At 50.1% G+C, this 10,689-nt stretch overlaps 1 protein-coding gene across 2 annotated transcripts in view; it reads left to right on the forward strand.

Moving 5' to 3' along the window:
- PLXNA2 (plexin A2) overlaps window positions 1-10,289 on the forward strand; it is a 247,885-nt gene extending 237,596 nt beyond the window's left edge. For both annotated transcript variants that reach the window (XM_003831204.8, XM_034945808.4), the window contains exons 29-32: window positions 782-951; window positions 3,500-3,712; window positions 4,383-4,533; window positions 5,208-10,289. In XM_003831204.8, the coding sequence (XP_003831252.5) occupies window positions 782-951; window positions 3,500-3,712; window positions 4,383-4,533; window positions 5,208-5,303 (630 nt within the window). In that variant the 3' untranslated portion in view covers window positions 5,304-10,289. The remainder of the gene's footprint in view (window positions 1-781; window positions 952-3,499; window positions 3,713-4,382; window positions 4,534-5,207) is intronic.
- The last annotated feature ends 400 nt before the right edge of the window (window positions 10,290-10,689 follow it).

A 10,689-nucleotide genomic window follows, 5' to 3' on the forward strand; every position in this document is an offset into this window, starting at 1 on the left:
CAGTGGCATCCAACTTAAAGCTCTCACACTTGCTCCCAGAGTGGCCCAGAAATATTCCACGAGACCCCATGTCTCCATTTTAGCTTTGCCTAATATGCTCAGCATAACAACAAGAGACCAACAAAGAGATAACAGAAAAGGCTAGAGGTTTCTGCTGACCCTCAGAGGTGTGCCATGAGCCTGTAAACTGTGGGAGCCAGGCCCAGTCTTATTCCTGCCCCAGAGACCCTCCAAAGCCCTGTGGATCAGCAGTCTGCCTGTGGGGAGGTGGTTCTTGAGTCTAGACCCTTCACCCACATTCCACATTCCAGATACCACTTGTCTCAGGTCACTAACTTCCTAAGCCTCTTCATACCTTCCTAACAGACTCTCCTGGTCCTGCTGTGCTCCTGCCAGGAGGCACCCAGTCCTCCAGCTTTTTCCTCGGACACTGTTTCCGGACTGGCTTGCAGCCTGTGCCCCCTCATTCACCCATGGGAAGCCCGGACTCGGGGCACTTCCTGTCTTCCTATCAAAGACCCTGAGCCTACACCCTGTGTGGAATGTGGAATGTGGCTGCAGGTTGGAGGAGAGATTCTTCCCCAGGATTCACAGCCCACCCAGTTTCTCCCACCTCCCCAGCTAACCAATAGTACCCTTCCCCACCCCGCAACACTGCCTGCACAGCCTCGTGTCCCAGACAAATTTCCAAGGCAGGATGGGTCCAAGGCACCATCTGGTATGCCTGTCTGCTACCTGCCGTCACCCCCCTCCATCTTACTCTCCCCCACCCCTCCTCCAGGGCACCCTGCAGAAGTTTGTGGACGACTTGTTTGAGACCTTGTTCAGCACTGTGCACCGGGGCAGCGCTCTCCCCCTGGCCATCAAGTACATGTTTGATTTCCTAGATGAGCAGGCAGACAGGCACAGCATCCATGACACAGATGTGCGGCACACCTGGAAAAGCAACTGGTAAACCCTCGGGGAGCTCAGCAGGAGATGCAGCCTGGAGAGGCCTGGAGCTAAGAGGGATGAGGACCAGGAGATGGGAGGGTGGGAGGATAGCCTATTCTCGGCTGGGGCTGGGTGATCCGAAGCTCCTGGAACAAACAGTGCACATATGCTCTGCAGAGCCCACACGGTCCCCAGCTGCCTGTGCCAAGTGGGGCCTGCCTGGCTTGAGGCCCAGCAATAGGATGCACCCTTGAATTCTGCCCTTCCAGGTTGTGACCAGTCCCCCAAGAAGAGCCTCCTCCCCTGGCTCTGAGATCTCTGGTTCTCAGGAGAAGGGAGCTGGGGGAACCTATGCAAACAGCTGCATTTGAAGCCTGCAGCAGAGCTTCACAGCCAGGCATCGTGGGGCATTCTGAGTGGGGGCAGTTCTAAGGCACTTCCTGAGATGGGGAATCCCTGAATTAAACTGAGACACCCGGTGAAGTTGGTCAGCACCGGAGAGGGAGTTCACACCTGCTATAGACTTGAGCCCACTGACAGGGAGGATTTCATTGCAAACTTGATCTCTTAAGGCCAAGTGATTATCCTGGCGCCATAGCTTTCAGGAAGCAGCAGGCAGAATGCCCTGCAGGCATGACTCTCTCCCCTAAAGTCATCTCTGCAACCAGACCAGCAGTGGGAGAAGCCCTCAGGCCCCTGGTATGAGACTTTATCCTCATGGGTTTTGAACCTGGACCACAGACCAAGCTAAGGACTGGCTTTCAGGTCAGACAGGACCCGGCCAAGAGCTGGCATCAAAAGGCTTCCTTTGGGAAAGAGCACAGAGAGGGGAGAGGGGAGGTCCAGGCATTTGGGTTGGGCAGGCAGCCCACGCAGCTGTCTGGAGTCAGCGGTCTCCTCAGAAAACAGAGCCGACACAGATGGGCCCAGGCTGTTATTTGGGAATCAAAAGTCCTAGCAACCAACAAAACACTTTGGAAAAAGCCAACCCCAGCCCCATCTCTTCCTTCCTCCTGCCGGGTCTTGTGGTCGCTGAGCCTTCCTCAGTCTGCAGCTTTGATCACAGTGGAGTGAAACGGACAGGCTGGGGTGGCCCTGGGGTTAAGAGCCCACAGTCCACTTTGCCAGGACAGGCCTTCCATCTGCATTCCCTGGACAGCACATGCCTGTCCCCTTTGCTTTGGAGCATCCCCAGCCCAGCGCTGGGAGAGGGCACTTCAGGGGAAATCAAGAGAAAGTCCAGGGTTATCCGCATCTCTGTGCCTTCTGTGTGCTGGCCAGATCCAGGTAATAGAAATGCACTACCCTGGCATCGTGGTGTGGAGAGAGTTTCCTTAACCAGACCTCAATAGCAAATGTCCAGGGAAAGATTACCAGAAACTACCCAAGGCTGCCAGAAGAAGGGGAGGGCAGAAGAGATGAGTCAGCTCTCAGCTGCAGCAGCTTCTCCCAGGCTAGAGGAAAGTGAGGGATCCTGTTGTGTTTTGGAAGATAGGCAGAAATCATCGTGGAAGGGCTTGAGGCTGGGTAAAGCAGATCTTCCCCAAGACCTGGCACTACTGAGACATTTGGGAAAGTTTGGGGCCCATGAGAGTCAAGAGAAGATGAAGAAGGGGAGAGAAGAAGAATCTGGGGAGCTGGGAACATCATCTCAGGCTGGAGGACAAGCCTGTGACAGGGCCGGTTCCACAGAGGAGTCAAAAGAGTTAAAGCCCAGAAGGCAGCTGGAAGAGAAGGCAAAGCTGGAAAAGGAAGTAAAAACAGCAGCTGTTCTGATTTTGAAGGAGAGTAAATGGGCTTATTTGCTTTATGGTCTAAGGAGCAGAGAAAACTCATTCTCCTCTGGTTATAAATTCCCAAGTTGCAGAAGGAAGTCTCCTAACTACTGATCGGTTCCTCTTGGGGTGGGAAAATCTCTGAGCTACAGTGAGTCATTCCCAGGATGCCAACAATGGCCTCCACTTCTCCCTCTGCCCCTGCCCAGATACAAGAACGCCCTGGGGAGAGTCATGAAAGAACTTCCCCCAGGGGAGCCCATTCCTCGGCCCAGCCAGGCCAGGCCAGCCCTGGGAAGTAGCTTGGGCAGCCGGGCTGGGCGGGGAGCGCAGGTGGCGCCCTTTGTGCCCGCTCCGAGGCTGAGCCTGGGGCTCCTGGCTGCCTTCTTCCAGACAATGGCCACAGGCACTGTGAGGGGACTCCAGGAGCCTGGTGGCTTTGTGTGAAGCCCTGAGAAAATGTGCTGTCCTCTGTACTTGGGCTTGCCTAGGGGCACAGAGGCCTTTAGAAAAGTCTCCCAGAAGGGAACAGAACACACCCAGGCCCACCCCTCGGATGTTAGAGATCAGGGTCAGTGCCCTCATTAGGGTACAAAGTGCCTCTCCTTCCATTTCTCCCAGGTCAGTAACAGCTTAGGCTAAATTAACCCTTGCTGGACCTATTTTCTTCCATTTTACTCCTTTGCCCCTTCAGGTGGACAATTTGACCTTTGATGGGGAAGAATATCAGTGGGCAGCAGAAGGGGCACGGCCCGCATGCATTCTCAAGTCTTCTCTGCCTTTCCCCACAGCCTCCCTCTGCGCTTCTGGGTGAATGTGATTAAGAACCCCCAGTTCGTGTTTGACATCCACAAGGGCAGCATCACGGACGCCTGCCTCTCTGTGGTGGCCCAGACCTTCATGGACTCTTGTTCAACGTCAGAGCACCGGCTGGGCAAGGACTCCCCCTCCAACAAGCTGCTCTATGCCAAGGACATCCCCAGCTACAAGAGCTGGGTGGAGAGGTCAGTAGCACCCTCAGGACAGGCCCATGCCCCTGTCTCCCTGCCCATTCCCCGCTCTATAGTCATCACTGACTAAGGACTCAGACGACGGTGTCTGTCATCTCTTCAGGACCTCCCGCTCCCCTCCCTGCCACGCCCCCTGCTGCGGGAGGAAGGGTGGCTTTGTGCCCGTGGAAGTCAGATGATTATCATCCTAATTACTATTCATTGAGCACGTGCTAAGCATTCAGCATTCTGATAAAGATTTTGTGTGTATCATCTCATTAAAATGTCCAGCAGAGTTGTGAAGCCAGTATGATTATTATCCCCATTTTACTGATAAGGAAACTGAGGTACAGAGAGGGTAAGTAACTTGCCCTGCGTCACGCAGCTAGCAGGTAGCAGAGCTGGGATTTGAACACAAAAAGCCTGGTGAGAGTCTGGGCTTTTAACCACTCTGTTGGGCACCGCAGCCATGAGCTCTTGGCTAGATGGAATCTACTAAAGAAACTCTGGCCTTCAGCCTCAACCTCAGCATGAAGCAAGAGGCCAGAGGAAGCCACATCAGAAGAGAAATAGGGAGGCAGGAGCAACTGGGTACATCAGTGCCCTCGAAGGACCTGGGCCCGGGGTAGCTATAGGTACATGTTTGCTGAGGCCTCCACCAAGGCGCCTATCCTGTCTCTGGCAGATACTACGCAGACATCGCCAAGCTCCCAGCCATCAGTGACCAGGACATGAACGCCTACCTCGCCGAGCAGTCCCGCCTGCACGCCGTGGAGTTCAACATGCTGAGTGCCCTCAATGAGATCTACTCCTATGTCAGCAAGTATAGTGAGGAGGTGAGACAGGGCCCCAGCAGGGACAGAAACCAACAGGCAAGGAGCAGGAAGCCTGACTCAGTCCTTAAATAGATGGCAATTTAGAAAACACATTCAGGGAGTCAGAAGCCCATGAGCTCGAAAATTATCATTCCTTTATAAGGCAACTCAACTCCTGATTCACTGAAGGCTTTATACGCTTCATTGTCTTTCACTCATTGTTAACACAATAAATAACACTTTTAATCATTTGTTTTTCAGTTCAAAGTATGGTATAATTAATTTCATTCTCTCTTAATGAATCAAACTATTCTTTGCATTCGGGCAAATCCTGTCAGTTACATTTCAGATAGACAGGTGGACCCTAATACGAATAGAGATTGATTAGGATACCTTTGGAAAACTCACAAAGCTTCTTTAGCATTGAACCTGAAAGTAGTAGTAGTAGTAGCAATAATTAACACTTGCATAGCACTTCCTATGCCAGATAATGTTTGAAACACCATACATACATACATACATATATATAGGTGTGTGTGCGTGTATTCATTCAGTTAATCATTTAAATTATTTAAGGTTATGTGCATGAAGGCAGAATGGGAAGGTAGACAGAGGTCAAAGAGGGAAGGACTCCAGAAAATGGTGTCTTCTATTCTGAGTCCTGAAGTCTTCCTGCCTTTGTTTTTGCTCCTCAGCTCATCGGGGCCCTAGAGCAGGATGAGCAGGCACGGCGGCAGCGGCTGGCTTATAAGGTGGAGCAGCTCATTAATGCCATGTCCATTGAGAGCTGAGAGGAGGAGCCTCGCATTCCTGGGAAGAGGGACCTGTCCAAGCTGTCACACTGGGAGTCTCAGATGGAAGGACAAGTGATGGGGATCAGGCCCCAGAGCTTGCTGTCCCCTGAGACCCCATCCTGGGGAGAGGGGAGGGCCCCTCTCCCTACGCCAGCCAAGTTTCGTCATAGCCAGTTCCAGCTGGGAGAGACAGTGGGCGTCGTCCATCCTCAGTGAGAAGACCAGAGAACCCGGGGCCAGGAGAAGGTGGTTCTTCAAGCCGAGAGGCACGAGCTGGGGACAGTTCTGCCTCTGTGACTGCTGCTTTGCATGAAAACTCATTTGATGTATATTGGGGAAATAATGAGAACTTTATTTAATTTTTTTTAAGAAAAAGGGAAAAAAACAGAAATAAAACAAAAAGCCGCCCTGTTAATCCCTTCCAACTTTTGTTTAATTCTGATTTCTGTCTCCCTTCCTTCTTTTCTCCCATTCCTCCTTCTTTATATAATGCCTATTTCCAAATGCCAGAGAAAGCAGAGATGCTGAGAGACATTGGAGAGAAAATGACTGTCTCCTTTTCCTTGAAATTAAAAAAAAAAAAAAAAGAGGAAGAGGAGAAGAAGAATGAGCACAAGTATGCACCAAACACTTCGCAAAAACAGAGGCCAGTAAAACCTGGAATTATCCCGGCAGCCAGAAGAGTATGGAACTTCCAGAACTTTGCACAAATTGCAAAGCCATCAAGAGCTCACCCTGGCTGACTGGAAACTGAGCTTTATCTACCACACACCTGTATATTCTCATCTTTTGAGAGGAGATGTGTACCTAGATAGTACCAATGCTTTTTGCTACTGTTTTTTGTTTTGTTTTATTTAATCCTAAACCTCAACAAATGAGGAGCTGGTCTTTGATATGTTTCCTTTCAATTTCCCTAAAGTTACTATGAGAAGTGGGGTGAGGTGGGCCTCTCCCAGACCAGACACCTGGCAGCCCTGCCTCATATCAATCCCTGTCATAAACCAGGCACCCTGGGGAAACGGCCTGGAGGTGTGTGGGCCAGGCCTCCACGAGTTTCCATTTGAAAGTTGATTTGGAGACATAGGTGTTTGACTTTGGAGTTCACGCCAATCATCCAGTGGTCCCTGGCAATTAAAAAGAAAACAAAAATCAAACACTGTTTACAGCAAGCAATACTTGAAGAGCATAGGTTACAGAAGCTGCAGTATTTATTATTATGCTTTGTTTCTTTCATTCTCTTGTGCCTGGAGAGGGGAGACCACCCTTCGCTCATATACGGAAGCTCCTGACCATCTGGGCCTACAGCACTTCCTCAGTATAAATGACTGTGGCATGCCCACGTTACTACCTTCTGCCTCTCTTTCTGCCTCTCACGCACTTGTGAGTGTGAAGGACAAGTGGATGACTTCTCACTGGACTTTCCTTCTCTGTCTCTTCTGATGATGCCTAAAACTATGGATAACCAATTCTCCTGAGTGTAGTTTCCAAACAAAGAGACCAAAGCTCCATGCCCAGGTCCAAAGGCCCCATAGAAGCCAGTGGGAGTCATCGAGAGGAAAGGCGCTCTGTTAGTGTCAGGACCTTGGTGGCCAGAATAGCCATCAGAGTGTCCAGGCCTCCCACATTAGCTTGGATCCGAGCAGCCAGCTCCAACTTTTTTGCAAGCAGCACTGGAGTCAGGGGGTAGGAGGACAAGTGGAAGCAAAGGTGTGGGACTGGGGAAGACAAAGAGGAACAAGCTGCCCTTCCTCACTTTTCAAAGGGTCAGGAATCCTAGGCTATGATGCTGGGAAGCTAGACCAGCTCCTCCAAGAGAGGCTAGACCAGGGTCATTTTCTCTGTTATTAACTCTGGGCTCCAGCTTCTCCGTGCCCTGCTTTACCTCCAAGTGGTTCCAATTTCCAAAGGCCCTGCGGACCACATGTGATTCCCAGGAGAGGGCTGGGGGAGGGGAGCGCAGAGGTCTGGCTTCCATCCTTGGCGTGTAGCTTTGGATCGCTGTCTAACCACACAGCAGACGTTGCCTGGTCTCCCCCAGCTCTAGTTTCTTGCCTGAATGCGGCTGACAAATGGGAAGAGAAAAGCATTCAGCAAAATACTCAGGAAACTTGCTCTTTTCATTATAATTCACAACCAGCCATGCCAAGGCCACTTTCTTTTGAAAATCCACTTCTTTAAAGTTTCTCAGGCCCTATTAGTAGCCTGAAGTAAATACTAATGACTGGCCTTCCGCACTAAGCCAAAGTGTTTGCTCTTCATAGCACTCAAAGCTTATCAGCGCAGAGCCCATAATTTATGGAGATAAAAGGAAAGGAGATATAGGCAAGAAGAGTGTGACCAGGAGACCTTATGCTACCTGTAAAAAAGTTCAGCCCACCCCATCTAACTTCTGAGCTCTGTTTGGGTGAAGATTTTCTGGCCGCACGGCTGCTCAGACTGGCATCCAGGCTTTGCTCCACCAAGAAGTTAAAGGCAGTCGGACATCTCAGTAGCATCTCTACCAGCCCTTAACTCAATGCATCTACCTGGCATCTCCCAGCAGTTACTTTTGGAGACGATTCACTGCCCCTGGGGCGTTTCCTTGAAGGTTTGTGGAGAGCGTGGAGAATGATGGGGCAATGGCCAATTGGAGGGTGGAGAGTGAAGAGCCAGAGCTGGCTGTGAGTGGTTTGGCCACATTTCTCAGGATTCCATGAGAGAGTTGGGGAACTTGGGCTGACAAAGGAAGTAGCCTGGGGCATCCTTAAGGAAGGAATTAAGAAAAGGGAAAAAGCTGGACTCAAGCCACACCATGAGGGTGAAAGGTTATAAGGCCCTGCCCCCTTTCCAGCTGCCCACCTGTTCCTCCTCCACACCTCTTCGCTTTGGGCCACCAAGAACCAATGAAGTCCACACCCTTTGGATGAGAAAAAGAGGGAGTTGGTTGGCCTCTCTTCTCCCTGTTATCCAATTTGAGGATATTTTGACCTTGGGTAAGGATGAAGTGTTAAAGCCACAGCTCCTCTCCACAAGAAGCCATTCATCTTGGGGGAGGCAGAGAGGGAAGTCTCTCTCCAAAGTCTATCCAGCTTCACTTTGTTTCATTGATCTGCACAAGAGACAATGCTCTGGAAAAGGAAGAGGACCCCAGAAGGGTGCTTGGCAAGACAGAGGATGCTAATGGGCAATGGAGAGCACTCCCTCCAGCTGGCCCCTGCTGCTGCCTCCCGTCCTCTGCATGGGGTCAGGTGCTTCTGTGCTTGCTGTCCTACCTCTCTCCATAGCACGGCTCTCAAAACCATTTTGATCCCCCATTGGCAGAGGGTTCCCCTCTTTACAGAGTTCAGTCATTAAAAGCATGGATCAGCTGTTAATCTCATTGGAGGAGGGAACTGTTTCCTGCATTCATTCATCTGGGAACCTTCTTGAGTAGCCACTGTCTGCCAGCCACTGCTCTAGAGATGGGAAAACAGCACGGAACAAAACCAAGGTCTTTCTTCCAGCGAATTTATATCCTTCAGGAAGCTGGTTCCTGCCACCAACTTAGCAGGCAACAGTTCTCCCCTAGTGGCACAGGGTACCAGTTTTGTAGGAAAAGTGGTCCAGCAAAGGAAGAAAGCAGACCAACCCAGCTGCCTTACCTTATTCTGGGGCCATTCCCCCAGCGATGAGAGCTGCTCTTGTTTCTACTGCCACCATCTCTTCTGGCTGCACTTCACCTGCTGCTTGAGCTTCTGACCTTCCTTCAATTCCACCAAATGAGGACAGGAAATAGCAGTCAAGACCCCTGGCCCTGCTGAGCGTGAAACAGAAGCAATGGATGAGTGCTGGACGAAGAATGGCCTGGGCAGAACAAATAGGGAGCATTTGAAAGCTTCTGGCTGATAAATCTCCAGGTGCATCCCAGTTGCCACACCTGCCCCCATTAACCTGCTCCTGGTAAATACTGATCCAGCAGCTGCTCCAGGAGAGGCCGTCTTTTTTTCCCAGCCACGCTGTGTCTTGCATGAGACTCCTGGGGCCTGGGCACAGAGAGAAAAGAATTGAGACTCAGGAGGCTCAGTGGGTGAGAAAATGCAAAGTGGCTTCACAGACACAGGGCTGTGGGAGCAGATCGACAGGGAACTTGGGAGATGAACTTCAGGGCCTTCCGATGCCTTGTCTCAGGAACATGCTTTGAGAAAAATGGTAGCATCCTTTCCATAACTCAGTCTCTCTTCCCTAGTTTCCCTGAAGTGTGACATTTTAGTATCTGGAGCTCAGTGATCCCCATGAATGAGGGATAAAGTTTCACTCTTGGTATTTTCTAACTAGTGCTAGGGAAAGTCCTGAGACACAATCACAGCCACTGCTTGGCATACAGGGCCTCCACCCAATAAGCAAACTGGAGATTCCTCAGCCTCTCGTGGACACCCACATCTCATTCTTCTCACAGCAGAGAAGCTCTCCCTTCAGCCTGAGCTGTCTTCTTTCTGCCGCAGTGCAGCCTGCTCCCTCCTACCCTGGCCTCAAGGAAGGTGGGAAACATCTTCTGCATTTCAAAGTCCTCACTTTGACTTATTTGGCCTTCATCTTGGCATGGAAGGTGGCAGGCAGAATGGAAATGGTCCCCCCAAACAGAACAGATATTCTTGCGTGTGTAAGGGCAGAAGGGACAAGCTCTCTGTCCCATGAGACTAGGGACCGGAGCCCATCTGCCTTTCCCCACAACTTTTCCTGCTCAAACCCACTCCTCTTGACACACTGGAATCTGTACTATATATATTTTTAAGAAAATACAATGATGGTTGTCTGGTTTTGTTGTTTTTACAGGTGTTGTGGAATAAAAACTGTAAGAAAATTAAGTATTTAAAATGTTCCAATAAAGTGGGGTTTTTTGTTATTCTAATATATTATTGTGTACCTATTGTAAATATGAAACACTCCTATTTTGCAAGCTGAGGACACAATTTGTACTGTTGTTATATATAAATAAAGTTTACTGAATTAAAAAAAAACCTTAAATCTTTAAATAAACCCGATTGTTCAGCAGCATATATGCAGAATAACATTTTACGGACATATTTAAGAACGGTACTCATGGAAAGATGAGCTAAGTTGTTTTGAGGGAGTTTTAGAATTCTCTCTGGAGCCAGAGCTTATTAATGTACCAGTCATCATCATCAACATAAAACACACACACACACACACACACACACACACACACACACACACACATACACACACACACACGATACCCTGGCTTATACCAGCAGGTGAACACTGCCCCCTAGCCCCAAGACCTCAGAATACAGCTTTCTTCCAACTGGAGGCAGCTAGTGCACTCCATGAGTTAGGACCCCTTCCCAGGAGAGAAGGGAGGTCTCAGAAGAATGAGATCCTCCTCTGCCTCCATGCTTAATAC

This window comes from Pan paniscus, chromosome 1 (genome assembly GCF_029289425.2).
Source record: "Pan paniscus chromosome 1, NHGRI_mPanPan1-v2.0_pri, whole genome shotgun sequence".
In the NCBI taxonomy this organism is placed as follows: Eukaryota; Metazoa; Chordata; class Mammalia; order Primates; family Hominidae; genus Pan; species Pan paniscus.